The 26,044-nt window shown below is 42.9% G+C and overlaps 1 protein-coding gene across 6 annotated transcripts in view; it reads left to right on the top strand.

Annotated features, from left to right (window-relative positions):
- The window catches only part of tenm4 (teneurin transmembrane protein 4), a 146,352-nt gene extending 121,669 nt beyond the window's left edge, over positions 1-24,683 (top strand). For all 6 annotated transcript variants that reach the window (XM_056441046.1, XM_056441052.1, XM_056441051.1 and 3 more), the window contains 7 exons: positions 1,488-2,365; positions 6,333-6,505; positions 10,437-10,672; positions 14,130-14,426; positions 15,330-16,944; positions 18,652-18,794; positions 21,733-24,683. In XM_056441046.1, coding sequence (XP_056297021.1) covers positions 1,488-2,365; positions 6,333-6,505; positions 10,437-10,672; positions 14,130-14,426; positions 15,330-16,944; positions 18,652-18,794; positions 21,733-22,491 — 4,101 coding nt within the window. In that variant the 3' untranslated portion in view covers positions 22,492-24,683. The remainder of the gene's footprint in view (positions 1-1,487; positions 2,366-6,332; positions 6,506-10,436; positions 10,673-14,129; positions 14,427-15,329; positions 16,945-18,651; positions 18,795-21,732) is intronic.
- Positions 24,684-26,044: the final 1,361 nt, after the last annotated feature.

Here is a 26,044-nt window from a genome sequence, read left to right as displayed (position 1 = left end):
GATACTCAAATCAGTTTTTCAATCAAAGGTGGATAAATGCTCTGCTTGTAGAGGTGCCAGGGAATCATCTCCAAAGAATCTCTTGTCGGGTTTAGATTAATGGTTTTGTCAGCGTTGCCCTTTGAATGAGAAAATTGTCAAAAGCAGGTCAATAAAGGGCATTATTTGGAGAGTGTTCGTTGCAGAGATGTGCTTCTCTGGGCTCTATTGGATGTATTGTTGTGTGTTTGTTTCCGGAGCTGTGTGGTTTGTGCTGGGCAATTCAAAATAGCATGTCAAAAGAAGTTCAATATAATTGGTCAGCCCAGACTTATTTTCCCACATTTATCCATCAAAATCGTTTCTCTAAGGCATTTTAATATTTTAACATTTTAAAATGTATTGTTCAACCACAAACAGTAGATTAATACCCTTTGTAATGGCCAAATAGCTTATCCATTATCTTTTTTGTTTTATGGTGATACACACTCACACAATGAACTCAACGTGTTGCATTGGTCACTTTATTTTAGCTTTCTACTAAACTAACATGTAATATCAAGTAATCAAGGAGCATGATATGGTGTCTGAAGTAACAATGTATGTTATGTAATGTCAAGGTACACATGACCTGATCGATTATTGTGATAAAGGTTTCTGCAATTTGTATCATTTGGTCATTATGACAAATTAGTCAACCACAGTATGAGTGACATCAATTCATTCACCTTCCTATTTCCCATTTGTAGCGGAAAGTATCCAAAACAATGCCGCCCCCATCTAATAGGTGCCCTACAATTTGGACCTTTCTTTGTATTTTGGTGCAGGTTTGAATCAGTTTCCCTCAAGGGCTTCTATCGAAATATGGCACTTCATATTATGTTCCCAAGATATCCCCCTTGGAACATAAGTGTGAGAGAGGCCGGTAAATTGGATCAATCTAATCATTCCAATTTGTTAAAAGCCTGATATATTGTTAGCAGAACAATAATTCATAATTTAGGAGGCCAGAGGCAGACTTTCATTTAAATAGCGTGCTCATGCAATCTCTTATCATTACAAATGAATTCACTCAAATCAAGGAAAAATAACAGACGTATAAGCCCAGTTCTCAGGTGTCCAGAGTTCTCCTGTCCGGTTGCGGTGTGCTTGTTCTCAGTTAATCTGATTATTTAAAAGATCTCTCATTTTCCCCTCCACTATTGTTATCATCATTAATCTTAAAAATCATGTTTTTGTTTGTTTCCTCTTTAACAACTCACTAGCTGCTGTATTCCTCCTTATCAGATAATAAATCGTTTCAAATATAGTTTTTGCTTCCAGCGTAAACTATGAGATAGCACACCTTTTTCACGGCAGCCTATCTTTTTTTGTAAGCAGTTTTCAACAATTCTTCCCTTGAGGGACCATTTCCCTCTGATAAAGTGAACAAATGTGTGGATCAATAAAAGTATGGTCTGTTTTTTTGTGACCCAAAGCTGATATTCTTGTTGTTCTCTTCCTCTCAGGTGCGTCTTGAGTGGCCCACAGACCTGGCAGTGAGTCCCATGGACAACTCTCTATACGTCCTTGACAACAACGTAGTGCTCCGGATCTCAGAAAACCATCAAGTCCGTATTGTAGCGGGCCGGCCCATGCACTGCCAAGTCCCTGGGATTGACCATTTCCTTATGAGCAAAGTGGCCATCCATGCCACCCTTGAGTCCGCCAACGCCTTGGCCGTCTCCCACAATGGCGTTCTGTACATCGCTGAGTCGGATGAAAAGAAAATAAACAGAGTACGACAGGTGTCCACCAATGGAGAGATCTCCCTGGTTGCAGGTGCACCGAGTGGCTGTGACTGCAAGAATGAGGCCAACTGTGATTGTTATTTTGGAGATGAAGGCTATGCCAAGGATGCTAAACTGAATGCACCCTCTTCTCTGGCGGTGTGTCCGGACGGGGAGCTTTATATTGCGGATCTGGGCAACATTCGTATCCGCTTTGTGCGCAAAAACAAGCCCTACCTGAATCCCCTCAGCATGTACGAGGTATCCTCTCCCATTCACGATGAACTCTACCTGTTTGACTCCAACGGCAGCCACATTTTCACTCAGAGTTTGACTACAGGAGACCACCTCTACAATCTGACCTACACCGGAGCAGGAGATCTGAGCAGCATCACTGATAAGAACAAAAACGTAGTGAACATTCGTCGAGACACGACAGGAATGCCTCTGTGGCTGATGGTCCCCGATGGACAGACATTCTGGTTCACCATTGGCACCAACAATGCCCTAAAAACTGTTGCTGCCCAGGGTCAAGAACTAGCTGTAATGACCTACCATGGAAGCTCTGGACTCCTCGCGACGAAGACAAATGAAAATGGATGGACAACCTTCTTTGAGTAAGTAATATTAAGAAACATATATAAAAAACACCTTTGTATTCCTTACACCTAGAGTCTTAATGCCAGTTGAGCCGATCAAAGATTACTACTTTACCAAGAGAGTAACTCAATGTCAACGTTACTTGAACCCAAAAGCACAGTTTGCAGAGTTTCAAGGAAAGTTCAGTTCACTTAGTAGTTCAGGCAGGTTCAATACCAGGAGATCTGTCAGTTAGGTTAACAAATCCCAAAAGGGGCCAGACAGATTTCTACAGTCCAAATAACAGGCAAGCGGTGTCAGAAAAGGCAAATCCTAGAAGAAAGGACGAGGAAAGCCTGAGCAGGAACACACAAGGCAACCAGGCTGGGACCAAGTGAAGATGGACTGGTATAAACACTGAGGGACTAATTAGAGAATGCAATATGGGCGGGGAGGAGCAGGTGAGGGGAATAAGTAAATTGCATGGCCTGAGAATATAGCAGGAGTGATGAAGTGTTTGTGATAAAGCAGAACCAGATCAAAACAAAGTAAGAGGCCGAATGTGTGTCTCTAAATAGATCTGTCAGCTCTAATATACAGTTTGTCGTTTCAGGAATATCTGAACTGTGGAAGTATGGATGTAATCCTATTTGCTGTAATCATACCAAATAGGATTACTGGGTTATATGTTACTCATCTGCAGCCTTGCTTGTTGTGACAAACTGTAGAACATCGCTTGTTTGGAGTTGTTAGGCACAGGAACTACACATATCTACTGGCCGGCACATTTGACTTGTAAGTTTGCAACAAAGCCCCGGTAATACAAGCATTTACAAATTGCCAGGGGCAGTAATAGGGAACAATTAAAAACAATCCCATACACTGCAGCATTGGAGCCCAGGATGTCGTGGTCCTGTGACTTGTGTGGAGCAATCTGTCCCTTAGCTTAAATTACTGTACCAAGGGACACTGCGCTAACTCTGTGTCATTGCAAAAAGTATGATTAAGCTGGTCACACATATGTTACACCTCGCTGGAGGAATATAACACTGACACATAATCAGATGGTCTGTTTAATCTGAGTAGACATTCATCACCTGTGTTTAATTTGGTAGTCACCTGAGACGGTTGCATAGGCATTTCTCAAGGTAGAGGGAATTGCCTACGGCTTCAACAATTCCAGCAGGTGGCTGAAATTCAGAATTATTTCTCTTCTACTTCCCTCAAAATGACTGCTGTTAATATCAGGTTCAAGAACACTGTTCCCTGTCACGTAAAGAAAAGACAGAGACATTATTGTACCAGTGCCACTCACGGGGGTTTTTTCAGAGAAATGGCTTTTTTGGGGGCCTATTCTTAGGAACATAGAAAATAATACATTACACATTCTTTTTAACAACATCATGGACATCCTTTTGGAATTAGACCGGTTATCACATCTGTAATATAAGAGCTACAGTACAGTATTTACATGTCATGTCACAAATGGGACAAAGATAAAGTTTAAGCATGTAGGACATACAATATGTTGCAGGAAGCCAATTGTTTTATAATTTGAAATGGAAATAATAAAGATACAACAGTACAACTCAAATATGAAGCATCACCTGTTGAAATGAAAGATAGTACAATGAACACAATTCTTTATTTAGAACTGAGAATATTACAGTTAAAATTAATACAATTCATTTCCTCAGTTTTCAGTTTTTCTCCTTCATATTTAACAATGACTTCATATTTACCTACAAGCAAGCCTTCATGTTTCATTCAGGCCGAATAAAGAGTTTGTTTTTCTTGAATAATTAGATTTGAAGGTCACTCCACCGTAATTTGCGATCATTTCAAATTACATGAAAAGGAACCTCTATTTTTCTCCGCTCAACAATATGCACTGCCAAACAATTTAGCCATATTAATTAAGATGTACTTATGTCCTGTAGCCTATACATTGAAATTAATTTGGGTGTATGCAAAATCAAAGAACTTACTTGAGATCAATAGGCGCTGTCATACTGCTGTAACCCTTGGCAGCAGCATTTGCTCTGACATTTACTGTATACACTGATGCTTCACTGACCTCTTAATGTTTTTGTTGTTATGATAAGTGCCTATACTTAAGGCTTGCTAAAAATCTATTAAATCATGTGGCATTCTGAAGGAATCCTTATTGTTCTCTCGGCCTCTAATTAACAGGGCAGTAATGCATCCAGTCATTGGGTTTAAGCAAATGTTCCGAGGTTGATTTAATACATCAACAATAACAGCTAAATCATGTAAAACAACTGCTAATGACGTTGAAGCAATCACATGGCTGTTGCCTTCACATCATACACACAGTCATCAGGCACATGTGTTCTGAAGTTCTCAGGCAGCAAGAGGCAGTGGAAATAGCTCTGCACAAGGCTGAGGTTAGGTGTGCTGGAGGGGGACGCTGATATGAAGTGTCCGGCCTATTGTTGGTCCCCGGCGTGAAAAGGTCATAGAGCTCGCGTGTGACACAGAGGTGATGCAATCCGAACGGACTCGTGCCCATCCAGGGGGAAAGCAGTCCTCTCTCCTTCTGCGGAGCACTCTGCCCCCACATGCCCCTCATGTCCAGAGAAAGCAAGCTAATCGGCGGCTGAGTTGAAGCAGGCCGGAGGCGTTACAGCTCGGCGGTGAAGCCTGAGGAATTCGCTCGAGCTCAAGGCCCTAATTGAGACACAGAGTTAGGGTCAGTGATCAGGCTGGGGAACGCAGCGTCACTCTGGAATGACATTTGTGTCTTTTGTGCAGAGGTGAAGGCCAACAGGGACCCTCTCTTCGTCCAATGAATTGAACAGTTAAAGGTGTAGATAATGTGTAACTTCTCGCGCTTTCACGCCGAAAGCGTCAATTGTATGACGACAATACACAGGTAGAATGTCCTGCTGATAAAATATGAGCAGTATTAAAAGAAATCAAATGCTTTAGATATGAATTAATCTGCTATTTAATATTTCCTGAAGTGGGAGACTCACGCTGAAATGCATCTAGGAATCTGTCACGGGTGCTTTTGTGATCAGATAACTATCTCCGGGAGATGATTCCTCTCCCACTCTTCCTTTCCATATTGGATATTTGAGATGGCAGCACTGAGGAAATATCTCTAAACCAGCACCCGCCATCTTATTTATTAGAGGCTTTATTATGGCAGGCAGCAACTATGAAGAGGGCTTCCCATTCTGTATTCAGAGCACAAATAAGAGTCCTCATTCTATCTAATGCACCGTTCACTCACTCCCATTCTGGAACACTGGCAATCTGAAAGATTTCAAATTGTTCGACGCTGAGGCTTTCTGAGCAAAATTAAACAATCTGGCCACTCCTTTCTGTGATGAACTGACTGATTCGTAGGCTAGGGAGCATCTCTCCAAGGAGTCGCACCACATCGCTCCTATTTCATAGTCTGTATAATGAGATTCGGCAATGTCACTAATCTTTTAAGCTAATAGGCAGGTTGTGCTCTCTTGTCTTAGCCATGACAATAGTTCTGTTTTTGTGTTGTTTTTTTCGATTGACATGCTTCCATCTTGTGAAAGTTACCTACGAACTTAGTACCATATGTATTTATGTCACTTTTACATCCTATAGCAAAAGTTAGAAAAGTCCAAAGTTCTTCATCATCCATAGTTTTGCTGCTTTGTTTGTCACACCAATACGGTCAAATCTGACTCGACAAAAGAACTCCTAATTCTTACTTGCAATTACCGCAAGACCAGTATATGTTAATTTATTATTGCAGTAAAACTGAGATGAAGGAGCATTAGTCATATTTATGTCCCTGCATGTGTTTATGCATACCTGACCTGCATTTGTGCCTATGATTGCTTCCTTATGACAGAGAAAATCCCAACAAGACTCTGTTTATATGTATTGAGGCCATGGCACTGTTTAGAATTCTGCTGTAGTGACTGCATGTACACAGTTCAAGATGACATGCCCCTCTTCGCTTTCTTCGACTCTCATCATTGTATTTCCTTGTAGGTATGACAGCTACGGGCGTCTGACAAACGTCACTTACCCCACGGGCCGAGTGAGCAGCTACCGCACAGCCGCCGACAGCTCGGTCCGCATCCAGACAGAGGGCTCCAACAAAGAGGACATCACCATCACCACCAACCTGTCGGCCTCTGGCACTTTCTACACACTCATGCAGGGTTGGTGTCTTTTTACTATAGCTCCCAAGTGGAAAAGGTGAATTTTAATGTGCTGATAGAAACCCCTATTTGAAAAGACTATGTCCAAGGAATTGACTGAGGTTCAGTTTTGGCACCGTTGAATAATTTCACATCAGAATCCCTACCTTTTTGTTGAAGTGGTGAAGGTTTGTTTGTGCCCTTCTGGTTCTGCAAGCTTTAGGGGCCCATAAGGTCCTCGTAGAATGACCCAAAACAAACGAGTGTCAGGTAAGGGACTAGACAATTAGCTGTTCAGAGATCTTATGCACTTTGGTCACATTGGGACCATACCCTCTTTGAGCTCACGTACCTGGGAAGCAACACCCGAAGGAGTTATGTGGGCTGCTGCCAAGTGATCTAAACCATTGGTAGTGAGGTTTGTGGGTTATCTAACCGGGACATTGTTTCTGACGTTTTCAAATTCATTTTTCAGTGCTTTAAACGGCACAAGCAAAGTTCCATTGACCTCTATCATAATATGCTGAGATGGAGTCAGATGTTTCAGATACAGATACCTCAAAACCTACCGACATGGTTGTATCTAAGGGTTAATAACTTTGTTAGTAATCAGGCATGAGAATCCCTCACCTTTCGGCGAAATTCGCCGTTTTGAAACCAAAATAGGTGACTTACGTGAATCGTGTAGATCCGAAGAGTTTTTGTTTTGGGGTAGGGGGGGGGGGTCAATTGGCCGGCCGGCGTTTATGAGATTGGAGTGGGACGCGGAGAAACTGTGAAGTGTTGCTCTTCGCAATAAAACATCTTTGATGGGACGTGTCGCGTCTCGGCCAATCAGCGTCAAGATGTCTTCAGCGTTTGGTGGTTTAGGTTAGCTTGAATGTTAGACGCTACTTCTGCTGCTGTCGCGCTAACTAAGTACCCGTACGTTAAGAGCGATGTGATTTAGCATATTTTTAGTCTCAATACTTCATTAAAAGAGCGATCAGGCGCCGCGCTGCTCCGTGTCAAGCTGTTTGCACGCGCAGCTCAAGCTCTGGCGAGGCGTTAAGTGGCGGAATTTTCGGCTTTAAAAATAAAAATAAAAAAAGATGCCAGAAGTGAAATGTTTAAGTTCAGTCTGTAAAGTTCTGTAACTCTACAGCTGCTCTTCCTGATGAACTCTGTATCCTCTGGTCAGAGATTAACGGCCTAATAGTGTATCATCAATGATCAATGCTATGATGGCTCCATGTAGTTTCATTAATATCTTGCTGTATTAATACTAATATTACTGCTATTTGTTAAGTGTTGAAAAAGTTGGGAAAAAGTGAACCATACAGATATTTTATTTATTACTATTATAGATAAATATACCAGTATCGTATTTATGGTATACTGTTTTTATGGTATTGTATCATGATATTTATGGCAGGTATGGTATAGAAGATCGTGACAACCAGGTAGAGGCAGAACAGACTCGAGGAACAGACTCGAGGAACAGAGTCATATGGCTCCAGCAGAGCACAAGACTTGAAGACTTGTTCACGCCAACAACAAAAAAAGGAAGTTGGTTCATGAATTACCATATTATACACAATATTACTATTATTATAGTGTTATAGGGCCCGATCACTGACTTGGTGTCAGAATGGAGGACCTATAGATTATCATACAACGTCCAACATCGATGTTCGTGGAAGTCACCACCAGCACCCCCCGCGCGCCTATCCTCCTCACCTTTTTCACCCCTCACCCGTTTTCATGCCTGAGTAATGCGTTGTGAGATTGAGGCGAGCTGAACTTTAAATGAAGATGTAATGTCTTATTAATAAATAATTACAGAACTTTCCCCCTGCAGTATTTGTTGCACCTGTGTTGTTTTAATGAAATGTTGAGGGCAACTCTCATTTGCCAGAATGGAAACACATATTGACTTTCTGTCATGAAACACAATTCATAAGGGCACAATGCTGTTGGGGCCCAGATGCAAGTTCCCCGGGTTTAGGGAATTTAGTGAGAGAGACAAGCTTATTCCACCTGATTGGTCTCACCCACTTCGGCAATCTGACATCCTGTTTTGTACCTGACCAATTGCTTCATGGATTACATGTTCATAACGTTAAACTTTCATAGCTCAGTTTTCAAAAGACTGCCGCACAAACACAAACACACACACACACACCATTTGCCCTTTAACATTTGATTCAGATTTGATGGTGTACTCCATCCTATGGCCTATACTGAGTCCTGAAACGGAAGATGACAGTCTCTGGTTTCTCACCGTTGCTCGATGGACTGGTCACCTACGCTGTGACCTTGTCTTAGACATCTGCCAGTGAGAAAAGCGGCGCCAGGAACTCTGCTGTTAATTAATTCACTTTTGTCTGCTTTGTATGCTTGCAACTGGGTGAGCAGAAAAGGGGAGCAAATATAACCTTTAGAGAACCGTGATCCCTTTTTTTGCCGCCAAGACTAATTGCCGATCATTAATTATATTGGCAGATACAGAAATGCTAAAACACAACGTGAAAATGAATAAGATACAGTGGAGATGCGTCTTTGTCAGAATAAGAAAACGGTCTTTGATGATGGACCTATATCAGATTTTTCTGATGGCAGGGGTCATCTGCTGTGTGCCGCCTATCTATTACCCACATCTCTGCAAACATGTGGGCAGGGAATGTTTCCTGGTCCATTAACAGGGATGAACAGCAGTCTGTTGACAGCATGGAGATGTTCATCACTTGGCTTAGATTGGGTGTCATCTCTAATGTCACCAAAAAGCGAGGGCTGACACTTGGAGTCCATTTGTATTGTTGTTGTTGTTGTTTGCATTTTAAACAGTTGCAGGGTTTTTCTTGTTATTTTAGTTATGTTATATGTTTTTTTTACAGAAGTAGCAGTAATCACAGTGAGGGGGAGTTGTACATGTTGTCCCCAACAGGTATACAAATAATTCAGCAGAGTTAGGGATATATAGAGCCGTTTGGCAAATCCCACACTGACTGTATGCACGCGTTTGCGTAAACAGCCTAATTCAGCAGTATTTTCAGCTTCATCTGGTCTCAGTGGCCTCTTTTTTGGTAGGGTCCCCCCCCCCCCTGTCCAACCCCTGAAGTGCCTGTATGATGGAGAGGGGTAAGGGCCAGTGCAAGGTCAGCCCTGCCTCCACTGCCCATATCTCTTGTCTCTGCAGCACAGCACATCCTGTGGATGAAAAAAGAATACAAAACCCAATCTTCTCATAAGATGTTTATTGTATTGTTTGCTGTGCAAAGAAAGTAATCTCACATTAACTTTAACTTGACATGTAAATACGAAGAAATTACAGTGTAGGTTCAGATTTGTACTTATTTTTCTCAACTAATTAACGTCGTGTTTGACAAGCCATTCTTTTTTTCACTGTTCTTAATGAGAATAATATTAATCCTGTCCCTGTCAGTCTACTGACAGGAGGCAAGAAGGAGACGCTCTCTGATGAATGTACATGAGATGCTCAGTGGAAACATTAGTCACTGGTCTGGAGATGCAACACAGGCTGTTGTCACCTAGGGACAGCAATAGACAGGCTCAGATGTATCCTGTGTGTGTGTGTAGGTGTGTGTGTGTGTGTGTGTGTGTGTGCGGGGGCCGCAGGCAAGCTAGCAGCTTTGATAGTTTTCATTTCTCCATATCCTCGAGGCTGCTGCAACAGCTGTAAAACTTTACTTTACTGGCGCTGTGAAACCTCTCACTATTGATCTTTCTTGTCACCGAGCCGACATTATCGCAGGGGTTCGGTTAAATACTGCTGCTAAAGGCTTTCTTTTTGCTGAGCAGCCATTTTAGATCATTATGTTGGAGTCTCAATGTGATGAATATGAGATGTAGTCCTCTTGCATCAGCTACCAGGAGCTCTTCTGTTGTTTGTTGATTGATCTTCTTCTAATCCTGACACCCCCCCCCCCCCCCCCCCCCCCTACATCCTCAGAACAAGTTCGGAACAGCTATTTCATCGGTCTGGATGGCTCGCTGCGGCTAGTGTTGGCAAACGGCATGGAGGTATCCCTGCACACCGAGCCCCACTCGCTGGCCGGCACAGTCAACCCAACAGTCAGCAAGCGGAACGTAACTCTGGCCATCGACAATGGCCTCAACCTGGTGGAGTGGAGACAGAGGAAGGAGCAATCCCGTGGCCAGGTCACCGTGTACGGGCGAAGATTAAGGGTAAGCACGCCACTTTGCTAAGAGCAACTTGCGGTCACACACACCTAAAAAGGACCCCAGGGAGACTATTTGAGGATGGTAAGGGTGAGGAACATTTCTATCGCTCTCAAAATGGCATTGACTTTCAGCTACCTGCTGGACATGACTCCACTCACGATGCAATCTAGCCTGAACTTGAGGACCTCTGCTTTCCTCAATGTGAGTCTTAACCCTTGTGTTGCCTTTGGGTCATTTTGACCCGATTCAATATTTAACCCTCCTGTCGCCTTCGGGTCAATTTGACCCGATTCAATGTTTAATGTCGGTGTTCTTTCGGGAGTCAACAAACAAACATAAAGTACCTCACACTTAAACTTGGAAAACAATATTAATTCTAATAATTTTCTGGAGATTTTAATAGCTGGGGTCATATTGACCTCAAGGGTAAAATATGTTTGTAAATATAAAGGTAACAGGAGGGTTAAACATTGAATCGGGTCATATTGACCCAAAGGCGACAGGAGGGTGAAACATTGAATCGGGTCAAATTGACCCGAAGGCAACACAAGGGTTAAGTGTAGGCTAACAGACAGCAGCCCAGTTCACTGGAAGATTGTGAGAGGGCCACGTTCACATCAATTTTAGCACTGTGTCAAAGTGTGTGTCACCTTGTCCAGTTAAAAAACAATTGACTGGACGACTCCATTGCAGGGTTAGAAATAAAATGAGCCTGTCTTAAGATGTTGCTATTCTTTTGCACAGTCTTAGTATTTTGATAAGAAACGTCTGCAAAATATTTGGTGGTTAACTCAAAATTCAGAGAGGTAAATGACCTCAGAAAGCTAACCATACATGATGATGCATCTTGAATGACCCACTGGAAAGGATCATTAGCACCTTTAAAAGGCAATTGGTTAGCCTGATTTTGTGTTCTATAATCTTTGTACAGCATATAAAAATGTATGTTGTCCACGTTATCTTGGGGGCGGCGACACAGCTAATGGAGAGGTGCCACTTTGTCTGTCATTGGCTGTTCATTTAATGGCCCCGTCGTCCCTCTGGAAGTGAAAGTGTCTAATGTATGTTACAGACAATGGCCCCAGGGGTGAGATAGGAAATGGGAGCAGCCTAATGGCAAGAAAAGAGGGGATGAGCAGAGCTGCAATCATTGAGCGACCTTGAGTGGCATGTCAAGTGATATTACGTGGGTGGCGGGATGAGTGTGAGGCAGTGGGAGGAAGGGAGGTCGGGAGGGGGGGGGGGGGGGGGGCAGAATCTTTTCAGATATGTTGTTGTGCTAGGAATGGCTTGTTGCTGTCTGTTTTCCAGTTTGTGTCTCTCAACGTATTTGTTACACCGTTAAGCTAAGTGCATATGTTCATTGTATTGTGCTTTTCATGTCTCACGGCAAAATGGGTCATTGATCATACCCTCCACACGGTCACGTGCTAAGCCCCTCCCAGCCACCGACAACATTTATGGTTTATGTTGCCAAGGCACCGTGGAAACAAACCCTCCGCTCGGATTGAGCAGTTTGCAAATATACATTAATGGGAGAACCCTTGTGGCTGCCACTCTGCCATAGCAAGAAACTCTAAACAACCACTTACATGTGGATTAAAAAATCGCAACAATGCTGGTATCTCTGTATTAACATTTCAGTCTCGTCATGGTGTCTTATAATGTTGTCCTGGTTGCTCAAAGAGATACCAGCTGGAAACAAATATAACAGTATATCATGTTTTTCCTTTGATTGCTATGTGAGAACAAACAATAACTGATGTTATTCAAGAAAACCGAGTAATTGTTGAATTAAACACGAGAAGCGCTGAAAAGCATTTCCACTCGCGAAACAGATTCATACTGTCATTTGACACAAAAGCCATTGATATTGATTGAGAGCTCAGATGCTGCGACCATGATTTATGCTGAAGACCGTTTAAATTGAAACATTGTAGGTTTAATGCACTGTAAAAGTCTCTCTTCTGTTTTTACTTTCTTTGACAATTTCTTTTTAGAGGCAATGTCCAATTTACAATAATTGCTCTTGCGTGGGTTTCTGTTCTCATGGGATCTCGAGATCTCTGCTGTAAGAGCTTTTTTCCAGCCTGTTGAGTTTTTGGTGAAACAGATCCTACAGCACGAATAACTTTCTCTCTTTCTTCTACCTTATTTCCTTTTAGAGGCAATCTGAATCTAATCTTTTTGGATAGACAGCAAGTATCTGCTGTGTATGAAAAGTGTGTCCCTTATCTTTCAGAATCTAGTCAGTTTCACAAATGACTCCAAATGCTGTTGTAATTTTCCACTCATCAGTGCAGTCTGACTCATTTTAAAATAAGGAGAAGATAACAAATGTGGACCCCTCCTGCTCTTATTCTCAGATCCATCAGAGGCCGCCTGGGACTCAAATTGTGTGTGCTTGCTTGTGCTTTGAGTGTAAAGTAATCCTCTCAATTAGGTATCAATGACATCAATTGCCTGGTGTAATTGTCCCTTCACAGAGACACAAGCATGCTTTTCTCAATGTGTGATTGTAAAAAAGGACCTGCTCTGTGACATTGGTCTGGGAAGGAGCCAGAAGCTTTCTCAGCTGTTTTTAAGCTTTGCCAAGATTCTTACCAATCCGGACGGTAGCACAGCTAAAGAAAAACTATGTAGTTCATGAAAAAGGACATGATAAAGAATTCAGAATCGGAGTGGTCATTTGAATTATTGCCAGAGACCTCTATGACCGCATCGTCCAGATGGTGTTTAAAGGAGTACTTGCATCCTAAGACCCTGAATTGATTTCTTGTTCCTATGGAGCTTCTGCTAACAGAGGCTGCTGACTGAGGAACATGGTGCGTTTGAGGATCTCTTCGGTGGCAGCACAGGAGTTGCCTCCTATATAAAGCTTGACAGCGGGTTTGTCTCCGTGCTGACCTGGACATGGTGTCTTTCTACTCATAGTGAAGCCGAAGGGTCACCATGTTCAGCTTCATACATTCAAAGGTATTATTTATATAATATTCTCAGTCAGACATGAGACGAATAGATTTAGTTCTCTCCTCTTTTCCAATTTACAGAAATGGCTAAATAAAATGAGAGTCATCTGTGCCTGGTAATTATTTTCAGTAAGCAGTGAAAATGAATTTAATGATCAATGTGGCTCTAATGTTTCTTGCATGAATAAGCATACTCCCACTTTGAGTTTTCTGCACAAACAAAGAAATATGGTAATTCTTATAATTTCATCACTTCAATGGCTCCTGCAGTCCTGAGATACAGCTCCCCTGTTGTAATTAACATGAGCTGTGAAAAGAAGAATATCAAATAATCATTTTGCGATTAAAGCCCACCTCACAAGATCCCACCTCAGAAGAGAGCACACCAATTCTTCTCAATCGTTTCAAACTTCCCAACAAGTTCATTTCTTCTTGGTAGAGCTGCTGTGGTCAAATGAAATGTTTCAAACTCCCTGCCTCCTCTCCTATAGGTTCACAACAGGAACTTGCTGTCATTGGATTTCGATCGAATCACCAGGACTGAAAAGGTCTACGACGACCACAGGAAGTTCACGTTACGGATCCACTATGACAATGCCGGGCGGCCCACTCTGTGGGCGCCGAGCAGTCGTCTGAATGGTGTCAACGTCACGTATTCTCCTGGAGGGCACGTGGCCGGCATCCAGAGAGGTACCATGTCTGTTCGCATGGAGTATGACCAGAATGGAAGAATCTCCTCCCAGATATTTGCCGATGGTAAATCGTGGAGCTACACTTACCTTGAGAAGGTACGGATCCTTGTTGTTGTTGCAATGTTGATTAAATGGTTCATAGATAACAATGCAATTTTAAGATTGCCGGGACATGTTATACAGATACATAGAGCGTTAAAAGTTAACATGAAATACTCCAGTCGTGTTTATGCTGCCTTATCAGGCTCCAGCACAGATATCAGCAGAAATGTAATTAAAACCTGTCTGGTGCACCGCAGACGTTAAACTTTGTAACCACAGACTGACAGCAAAGTTCAAGCTGAAATAGCTTCGATGAGAGGAACAGAGTAAAATGTCACTTTCTACCCACTAATTGAAGGATAGATTGCTGCTAAGAAGGTAAATAGCTGCAGTTCTCCAGCATAGACATGTTATATGAAAATAGTAGCCTTTTTAATAGTCTATATTCAGCAACATCTAAGTGCTGAGATGCTGGCAGCCTGTTGGGGCTGACATCATTTATTGGTACAAGAAAGGTGCGAATGGAAATGTTTGATTTGCCAAGCAGCCGGTTTGTGGAATCATCTCTCAAGTAAATCTTAATGTCAGACGAGTATCAACACCACTTTCAAGATGGGAAATATATTCAGTCTGAAACAGACTTGCATGCATAATGTGTTATTGCCTTTGACATTTTGCATGTCCTTTTGTGGTATACCAGCCTGTCTTGTACATTCCCTACCAACAATGTGACAGTACACAGTAGGTAGGTAATGTAAGGAATAGGTTTTTGTTTTGTTTTGTTTGTTTTATATTATAATTATGAATGTGTATACTTAATTACTTGTTTGTTATTGTAATTACTTATGCTAGACCTAAAGTGATGGCAATTTATACTTTTATTTAAAGCTTGTCTTGGTTAGTGAAACTGTATACATTACATGACATGTATTTGACTGTTTCCTCCTCTCTTTACAGTCCATGGTACTGCTGCTCTATAGCCAGAGGCAGTACATCTTTGAATTTGACAAAAACGACCGACTGTACTCTGTGACCATGCCCAATGTGGCGCGGCAGACCCTGGAGACCTCCCGCTCCATTGGCTACTACAGGAACACCTACCGGCCCCCTGAAGGCAACGCCTCTGTGCTCCAGGACTACAGCGAGGAGGGCCAGTTGCTGCAGACCACCTACCTGGGGACGGGCCGCAGGGTCATCTACAAATACGGCAAGCTTTCCAAACTGCTGGAGATCCTCTATGACACCACACGCATCGGCTTCTCCTACGACGAGGTGGCCGGCATGCTGAAGATGGTCAACCTGCAGAGTGAGGGCTTCACCTGCACCATTCGTTACCGTCAGATTGGCCCGCTGATCGACCGACAGATTTTCAGGTTCAGCGAAGAGGGCATGGTCAACGGGAGATTTGACTATGTCTATGACAACAGTTTCCGCGTGACCAGCATGCAGGCTGTCATCAATGAAACCCCGCTGCCAATCGACTTGTATCGCTATGACGACGTGTCAGGCAAAACGGAGCAGTTCGGCAAATTTGGAGTGATCTATTATGACATCAATCAGATCATCACCACAGCAGTGATGACCCACACCAAACACTTTGACGCTTATGGCCGGGTGAAGGAGGTCCAGTACGAGATATTTCGCTCGCTAATGTACTGGATGATGGTGCAATTTGACAACATGGGACGAGTGGTGGCCAAGGAGCTAAAGGTCGGGCCCTACGCCAACACCACGCGCTACACATACGAGTATGATGCTGACAGTCAACTGCAGGTGGTCTCCATCAACGACAAGCCCCTGTGGAGGTACAGCTACGACCTGAACGGCAACCTGCACCTCCTCAGCCCCGGGAACAGCGCGCGACTCACGCCACTTCGCTACGACATCAGAGACCGCATCACACGCCTGGGAGATGTCCAGTACAGGATGGACGAGGACGGTTTCCTCAAGCAGCGAGGGAACGACTACTTTGAGTACAACTCGGCAGGCCTGCTTGTTAAGGTGTACAACAAAGTGAGTGGTTGGAGCATCAGATACCGATACGATGGCCTGGGCAGGAGGGTGTCCAGCAGAAGCAGCACGGGCCACCACCTGCAGTTCTTCTACGCCGACTTGTCCAGCCCCACTCGGGTCACCCACATGTACAATCACTCCAGTTCCGAAATCACATCGCTGTACTACGACTTACAGGGACACTTGTTCGCCATGGAGCGAAGCAGCGGGGACGAGTTTTATGTGGCCTGTGACAACATAGGCACACCTCTGGCTGTGTTCAGTGGGTCAGGCCTCATGATCAAGCAGGTCCTCCATACGGCATTCGGAGAGGTCTACCTTGACACCAACCCAAGCTTCCAGCTTATCATCGGCTACCAGGGAGGTCTGTATGAGCCTCTCAGCAGGCTGCTCCACATGGGAAGACGGGACTATGACGTCCTCGCTGGGCGCTGGACATCACCAAACCACGAGGTGTGGAAGCATCTCAACAGCAACCACATTGTTCCATTCAACTTGTACATGTTCAAGAATAACAATCCGCTCAGCAACAATGAGGAGATAAAGTGCTACATGACTGGTAGGTTCAATTAACAGACTTGCATTTTACAGATATGAGAGCATTCGTTTTTTAATGAAACTTTTTCCCCTCACTGTCCTTTGTGGAGTTTGAATTCCAGTGGTTACTCAGAGTCTCGTTTAGATTCATCATTTCAAAGCATAAAAACATCCATAGAAACTTAGAAACTTCTAAAACCACAGCTGCCAGCCTCTGCAAAGTAGCACACTCTGGGAAGTATTCCTCTGATAGCTGTAAATGAAAGGAAGTAATTATTATTTAAATTGTGTACAGGTTAGTACAGTATATACATAGCAGTTGACTGAAGTTAAATGAATCCTACTAGAGAAATCAGCGATGCATATCACTTTTTGGGGCTTGGAATGAAAACATTAGTGCTAAAGAACAATGTGTGTGTTTGTGTGTGTTTGTGTGTGTGTGCGTGTGTCTGTGTCCCAGAAATATTGCATCGTTTTGTGGAGGTAAATGTCAATGAAAGCACCTCAGTGGAGAAGCAGAGCACAATGGATCCATAGACACCTCAGCCAGGGCCGGTTATATCAACCTCATTTACTTGGAAGGAAACATCATTGTTAAGGATACTTGTTGAATACTCCCTGGTTAAACCAAGCCATCAGCCATATCTCATTTCCAAATGGGAGATTTAATTCTCTAAATTTATTCAGCATTATATCTACTCCACAGGGTGTGTGTTGGCTATCAAATAAAAAAAATTATACCGTTTATCCTTTATTAATTTACCCATAGACAATACTGAGAGGAAAGATAGTAAAATGTGTGTCCGGGTGGAGTCGAGGCTTCGACTTCTTTCTCTTAAATAAAGCCATTTAGTCGCCTGCCAAACAGAAAGGTGTTCAGCTTTACAGTCCATCATTAGGGGACTGACTGGCATTTGGATGCTAAGCAGATGGTTAGATATACTGGAGTGAGTGGCCTCAATTGTGATTGATGGCGCTGACATTTCCATTCCTTTCACTAAATTATCAGGGTCCTTTCATTGTCCTCAAACAAATTATTATTTAAAAAAGCTTTGTCAGGTGCCACAATATGGCAGTGCCAACTTGCCCCCTCCCAAGGGTCACGGCAATGAGTGTGTGCCGTCCATAACAAATGCATTGAAAGGGGTCAGGAGAACAAACGGCTCAGGTTCAGCAGGCTTTCCTCCGAGTCACGTCTGTGATATTCAGAATTTATTACGGATGGCAGCAGCACCTCCGAACACAGCGGCAGTAGTTGCTGATGGACGCAATGCGTTATAATGATTGCATGGATGTGAGTCCTGGACATGTCACTTTCCTCAGCTTCTAGAAGAAGAAACAAAAAGAGTTGCAGAAGAATTATAATTTTTTTCTTAGAAATATCTTGTTGGTCTGGGCTCAATGAAATGACATGGAATTACAGTATATAGTTATCAGCGTGGCAGACATTCTCAGATGTCAAGTGGCTTTTCTGGGCCTCAGCTGTGTGTCATTAGCGTGGCACCTGCATGAAGCATCACCACGACTTTGACTGTTTAATAAAGCTTGTCCGCTTTCACAAACAAACAAAGTGCTCAGACCGTGTGATGAGTAGTTCAAGGAGACAGACACTTGACCGCAAGATGACAACTGTTAAAAATTTGAACAAATCAATTCCTCGTGTTTTTTTAAAGATTCTCTATTGTCTATTGAGATACAATGAGAGACATGTTTGTTCCTTCCGTTGCAGATGTAAACAGCTGGTTGGTGACCTTCGGTTTCCAACTGTACAACGTCATCCCCGGCTTTCGCAAACCGAGCAACGAGGCCATGGAGCCGTCCTACGAGTTAGTTCGCACCCAGATCAAGACACAGGAGTGGGATAGCTCAAAGGTAAGCCAGTCACTCTCGACTTATCTCACCTTTAACCTTGCCAAAGATCACCTTTTTCTATTCTGCTTCATTCCTTCCCAACATCATTAGCAAGTAGACATGCTCTGTGTAGCCACACTCCCAGAGGAGCTGCCAGCTATCAGGCCAGAACACAGCCCAGCGAGCCAGGTCCCTGCCCCTAGTCCTCATCTTGGGGAATGGGGTCAGGCTAAACAGCTCTTGTAATTGTCCTGCCATTAGGGAAATTCACTCTCCATTCCCCCCACCACTGACCATTGATTTCATCTCAGTCTTACACCGTTTAGCCAAGGTCTGAGAAGTAGTAGACATGCTCTAATAACCGCGTTTATCAGCCCCTTTCAAGTTGCCTCCAACCCACCTGAATTATTGAAGAGGCCACTGTTGTCTTGGGTTTGGTTACAGTTTAGACGAGTGAATGCCACCCATCAGGCGGCCAGATTCATGTTGAGTGACACTCTGGCTGCTACCTCACCACAGTCAGTGAGAATTTGTTATAAAACATTTGTGAGCCTACAAGCTACTGGGAAGATCCAATACAAAGTTATCTAAATCAATGACCTCTGACTTGGCCAGCCAACCATAATGATAAACCAACCAAGCAGAATGAACAGAGGCAGCAGTGAAGTGACACTATGCTGTTATACTATATACTATTGGACTTTCATTTAATATTTAAAAAAAAGGTAGCTCTCTGGAACTGACTCATGCTTGCTGCTTGTGTCTGACACTCCACTGAGAATCTCTGAACTCACTCAAGGTACCAATCTACAAAAGAGCTGCAGCAGAGAAAAGCTCTAATTGACTCCAAAGACACCCCAGCTGTTTGCATTTCAAATATCTGAGAGTAGATACGAATGGATGGAACCGTGTTCAGTGTGAAAAAGACATGCAGTTGCAATTCTAACTAAAGTAGACAGGCTTCACATATTAATCAAAAAGCCATTTTTTTTAAAAATTACCTAATATGTTTAATTGCTAAGGGAACTGCTCCCATTCTGTTTTTTAAAGTAAAGTCATTCCCCAAAAAATTAACGAGGGTAACAGATTGCTTGCATTTCTTAGCTAATTTAGCCTAGATGTAAAGGTTGTACTGTTTGTTCCTTCACCACAGCTCTGGAGTAAATACTGTAAATGATGTGTGAGGAAAGATTGAGATAATGAGTCTTTGCCCTGTGTGCCATGGACACGATTCTCTTATCTAGAAACCCTGTTTCAAAAAGTGTGATATGAGCTGCTAAATGCCGAGCTGATCCTCCCTGCAGATGGCCGGAAAAGCCTAGTTAAATGTAGGATTCTTTGAAGCAGGAATATAGCTTCAAAACTACACATGCAGGTGTATCCCGTACACTCGGCATTCCTGCCTTTCTATCTCTTTTCATTTAAGCCCCTATTTCGCCAATGCTGCCGAATCCGTGGACCGATGGAAAAAAAGGGCCGCGAGGGGCCAGACAGATGAGGTTTGCGCTGCACGAGGCTTGATCTCTCATTCTGGGTTTCGCTGGAGGCTGATTGCACCCCATGCTGCGTGAATGATGCCTCTCTGGGAGTGTCCCAGGAGGCTGTTTCAATAAAGTGGAGGACATTGCCACATCGCCGCCCTCCCTCCCACCCCCTCCCTTCCCCAACCACCGCTGGGACAACTGACCGGGTCACAGTGTTGGCACAGTAGACAAACATGGAGTGGCATGGTGTGAAGTGTCCCCCCAGGCTGTTTCTCCCGAGGGCCCCAACAGCACAGCTGCCCCCGTGCCCGCCTCCCTATGATTCCTCTTCATCTGACACGTAGTCACGTGAAACAGCGGGCAGACATGCTGGTTACTGTGGCCTGCTCCCACACTCCTCACCCCCCACCCCCACCCAGCTCGAACCATGAGACAGAATTAGAAACTGTTCGCAGGACTTTGGATGTGACTAGTTGACTCTTCGAGACGCTCACAGCCTCTCATCTTTGTTGTTCAGATGCATTCAGGCGGCTGTTTCGCTTGTTGGCCAGCTTCCATTTCATATCGCTCGCCTCATTTTAACGTCTCTTTTTCTTCCTAAGGACTGTGTCTTGTCAAGTAGTGTTAGGACAAAGTATTAATTTTGGCTCTAGGGAATGTGGTATTCATACAAGACTTTGCACCCTAAAGATATGTATATATATATATATATACACACTATTTACCAAACTATTTTTGTTTCATATTCGGCCCAGCATGGCTGTCAGGAGACAGTAATATCACCCTTTTTCCAAATATCATGCCTGTCACAAATGATCAGAGAGATTTTCATTAGCTGACAAACACCTCTGCCCCTACCTTGACTGTGTGTGATAAACTCACAGCTGCAAAGTATTGTGGAGTTATTATTTGCCATTGATAATGGATGATAAGCAAATACATTATTATTTATCTACATAATGTACTCAACATTTTAAATCAAATAACAAATGCGGCATCAATGAGATATTTTCTGTGCCACCTGTAATCTTAAATTTGTACACCTTTCAATATATAGTCGAATGTATTTTGAGACAGCGTTTTAGAAAGGAACATCTGGTATCAGCATTAGATGGTTATAGATTGGTCATTTGTTTAATGAGTTGTTGTTTTCCTTACAGGTGTACAGTGTATTTTAGACCCAGATTATGTTGATACACATACATTTAAGACACGGTGTTCAATCATCTTGATTCAGTCATATGCAGGGCCAGCTGAAAGGGCTGAATAGTCCTCATGCAGTGTAGGATAAAGGTTAGACGCCAAGTTGTGAGGTCATCAGATGTTCTGCTAAATATCTAAAGGAGCATCTTCAAACTAGCAATTGAGTGAAACGGTGTGAATCTTTCTCATAGAACAAACTGAAAATACATGTCACTGTCTATGTAGATGCTGCGGGGGCTGCGTGACTAAACAGCATGGTCTTTGTTTTGCAGTCTCTGCTGGGCGTTCAGTGTGAGGTTCAGAGGCAGCTGAAGGCCTTTGTCAAGCTGGAGCGCTTTGGCCAGATCTACAGAGCTAAAAGTGCCGGATGTCCTCAGACAGAGGACAAGAAGATCTTTGCCTCCGGTGGCTCCATCTTTGGCAAGGGGGTTAAATTTGCTATCCGAGACGGCCGCGTCAGAACCGACATCATCAGCTTAGCCAATGAGGATGGGCGGCGCATGGCCGCAGTGCTGAACGACGCGCTCTACCTCGAAGACCTCCACTTCACCATCGCCGGAATGGACACCCACTACTTTGTCAAACTGGGCTCAGTGGAGGGAGACCTGTCCCTCATTGGCATGACGGTGGGCCGGCGCACTCTAGAGACCGGCGTCAACGTCACGGTGTCTCAGGTTAACACTGTTCTCAATGGCAGGACTAGGCGCATCACGGACATCCAGCTACAGTATGGCGCACTGTGCTTGAATGCGCGTTACGGCAGCAGCGTGGATGAGGAGAAAGCCCGCGTGTTGGAGCTGGCCCGGCAGAGATCTGTCGCCCAGGCCTGGGCTCGGGAGCGCCAGAGACTGAGGGATGGAGAGGAGGGCTCGCGAACCTGGACCGAGGGAGAGAAGCAACAGCTCCTGGGCTCGGGGAAGGTGCAAGGCTACGACGGATACTACGTGGTCTCGGTTGACCAGTACCCTGAGCTGGCAGACAGTGTCAACAACATTCATTTCATGAGACAGAGCGAAATGGGCCGAAGGTGACATGAACACAAGGCTTTGGAGTGACAGACTCAGACGTACGACATGGGACTTCTTGCCAAAGACAGTTGTGTACAGGACCACTTTTTTTGTCTTTCTTTGACTGTGCTCAATTTGGTTTTTAATATACTGTTCAAAAAAATTACAAAAAAACAATAAACACGGTTGCAATCAGTTGCACTGTATTAATAGAAGAGTGCCCTTCTCATTTTAAAGATGCTTTGACAGTCTTTGCCCTCCAAATGCGGCTGCTAGAGGATGAAAAATGTGCGATGTCTATAGCTTGTTTGTGTGACGCCATCTCCTCATCCCTGTTGGTGATTCTGTTCAAAGAAAGCCAAGAGGAGTATGTGTATTGCATTATGTTCACTGCCTCACTCGCTGCCAGACTTGCAGATTGTTATTCACAAGCTCGCTCTGTTCTGCCTTGTCCGCGCCTCAGCCAAGGAGATTCCTTCTCTTTTAATCACTTCTTTTGTATACTTGAAAACCCTCATAGCCCCAGTCATCCATAAATAATGAGAGAGATTTCTGTTGGTGGTAGAGCCCTTCATCAAAACCCCAGCTGAACTTGTCAAAGCACTTTCATTTGTGTGATGTCATTTTTATTTCATTTGTATTAAGAGGAGGATACTCATCTGTGGTTTAAGCTTGGAAGCCTTTGGTGCTGGCTGTGCATGTTGATGGCCTCCTTTATGAACTACAAAATTGGTAAAACTAAGTAATCAAGCTTACATTTTATGGTCAAGCCAACAAAGCCATGAGGTCCCTTTTTTATTTTCTGTGTGTTTTATTTTTTAACTGGACTTCTTGTTTTTTTCAAGCAAAAAAGGAAACCATAACTCTGCTCCCTTTTATTTGACCGTGGTCATCAACTTGATTATGAAAAAAGCAACGAGCCAACCCTGTCAGAAAATTATGTGGAATTAATGTCTGTATTAAACAACAAGAAGTATTTTACAGGAATGGTTTTAAATTACGTTTTAGTTTTGTTTTTATAAATAGCTATATGAATTAACAGTAAAAAAAATGTGAATTTTTTTTAAAAAGTGAACAAGTGTCCCTTTTATTGTTAATTGTTGTACTTGAACAATGCTTAAGGGTGTTTGAACACATGGAATAAACTATGAAAGGTGGTTTAGTTAAATCAATTACCGTGTGTTTCATTAAACCAACCACATGTGACTGATATCACTTGCATTTGAAAGGCAGTGTTTGTTTATGAGCTTCAGTCAGTATTCCTCACCACAACGTCCAATCAAATCAAGTTCGGGACATTTATTTTTTTTAAATGTAAGTGAAACTACAAAGATGGTTGAAGAGCGCAATCTCATCAGAAATACGACATTAACATATTAGCTGCTGAGTTAAATAAATAGATAGATAGGTTTTCTTATTGTGTTGTGGTTGAGATGCAAGATACAAATTGCCTTTGCCCTAAGGGCTGTCAGCACGGAAGTGCTTTCATTCTCCGGAAGAGGACTCAACTCGGTCCCGCGGCTGGCTGGAACGCATTAGTCCTGAACGCATACTCGTTCCTGTGGTTGTTGAAACCTTGGATATGACCCACATGGACACATTCTAGCTCCCATATGTCTCTGTCCTTCTCAGTGGAAACCGCAAAGGACAGTTCTGTTTATTAAAAAATGTCATTATGTGGGAACTCGAGAGGAGTTGGGACTATTTTTGAAAAAATGACTTCTGTTGAACTATTCCAATCCCATTGCACACTCTTGACTTCCTTATCATTTGTCCATCAAAAGATGAACCCGTTGTGTGTGTAGGGCTGGTGGGAGCATGATTGAGTGTCTTATTCTGTAAAGATGTTAAAGCAAACACTACACGGTTATTTTTCTTCTGCTGCTGGTTGATTCAGTGAAGTTTGGTTTCCAAAAAATATATATATATATGTATGTTGAACATTATATGAATGAAGGAAATTTGCATTGTGGAATATTGCACTGAGAACTGTTGCGTCATACGACTGTATCTTTTTCTAAAGTTTTGGACTCATTTTGAGTTTGAGTTTGTTCTCAACAATATGTTTTTAGTGCTTCTCTTTGGCCATGTAAATATGAAAACATCCAAGTAAGCTGTAAATAAAATGCTAATGTAGATACCTCTTAGAGCTACATCAGTGACCCTGTGTAGTCTTAAGGTAGAAAAAAAATAAAGGGAATATTTTGTGTTTATTTTTTGGTGTTTTGTTATATATATATATATTGCATTTTCTATATCCAGAAACATGTTTTATTTATTTGTCATCTCAAACAGAGAATTGAGTTTTATCAACAGATAGATTGTGTTATATTCATTAACTTACACACATTTTCACAGCTTAGACGTTGCAGACAATTAATGTATGTAAAATATAAATTATACATACATTAATTTTCAGCCCACAAGACATTTCATAAGACTTTCTTTTGAGGCTAATTTGATGCACTATGATAATTTAATATTGCACCATGTGCCATTATTTAGTCAGACATCCACTGCCACCTGTTAAGACTTCCAATCTAAATTCAATTCTCACATGAAGTGAACATATGGCTAGATCAGTAACACATAAAATAAAGACTATTAATAACGGTAAATTTATTTCACTGTCACAATGCAAGGCAGCCACTGGAGAAGCTGTGCAAAACTTGACTATTAATTAACCTGGCGAAGTTGAGGACCAATCCTTTGATGTTACAAGAGCCACCAGGAGACTGTGTGTTGATAACTTTGTTGAAACAAGTGGAGCTCGGGGACTAATCCTGTTAGCAGGTGGGGAGGCTCGGGAGTTAGCTGCCAGTATGTGGTGGCGTGAGGGAGTCGGGAACATTTACACTCACTGCAGGCAGAGCTGAGCTCTGTGCCCAGAAGAGAGCGTGGTGGCCTGTTTTACCCCAGCAGACAATATTCATATTTGTTCTCCTCCACTAGCGCTGAGCTCCATGCTTGACATACATGCGTTGTAGGAAACGATCACACCCTAATATTTGCTTTAGTCAGTGTGACTGCAGATGTTTTTTGCAAAATCAATTTCAAATAGGTGGCACACCATGCCTCCTGTAAAGAGGATTTCCAACCGAGAACAGAAAGTCCTGCTCGCAGAGAGCCTGCAGAATGAATTCTGCTGCAGAGAACCAAAATGTCCTTTCGCCCAGAGGAATGTAGTGTTTTGTCATAATAGCAATAACTTCACCTCAGCCCCTGTTGCTGTGTGGAAGTTGACACAATATCTGGCTAATGGTCAATTCAATTCAGTTTATTTGTATAGCTTTTGTCTGAGTGCTTTAGACATCCCGATCCATCAGGCAGATGGCTTGATAACTATTCAGGTCTACTTAAGGTCTACTTAAGTCCAAGCATGTGATATTGCTTTTGATCTATTTTGGGAAGAATGGAGCTATGACAGCCATTGACATAACTCATAAAGCCAAGAAATCTTATTCTAACTAATGTTTCCCATAAATATTCTCCTGCCAGTATTTTTGCAAATTCCATTAGCGATCATTGTGTTATTGCTACAGTTAGATGTACACAAATTCCCAAAACTAAGCCACGT

This window comes from Pseudoliparis swirei, chromosome 20 (genome assembly GCF_029220125.1).
Source record: "Pseudoliparis swirei isolate HS2019 ecotype Mariana Trench chromosome 20, NWPU_hadal_v1, whole genome shotgun sequence".
NCBI lineage: Eukaryota > Metazoa > Chordata > Actinopteri > Perciformes > Liparidae > Pseudoliparis > Pseudoliparis swirei.
Note: the sequence above shows the minus strand (reverse complement) of the source record. Positions and strands in the feature narration are given on the sequence as shown.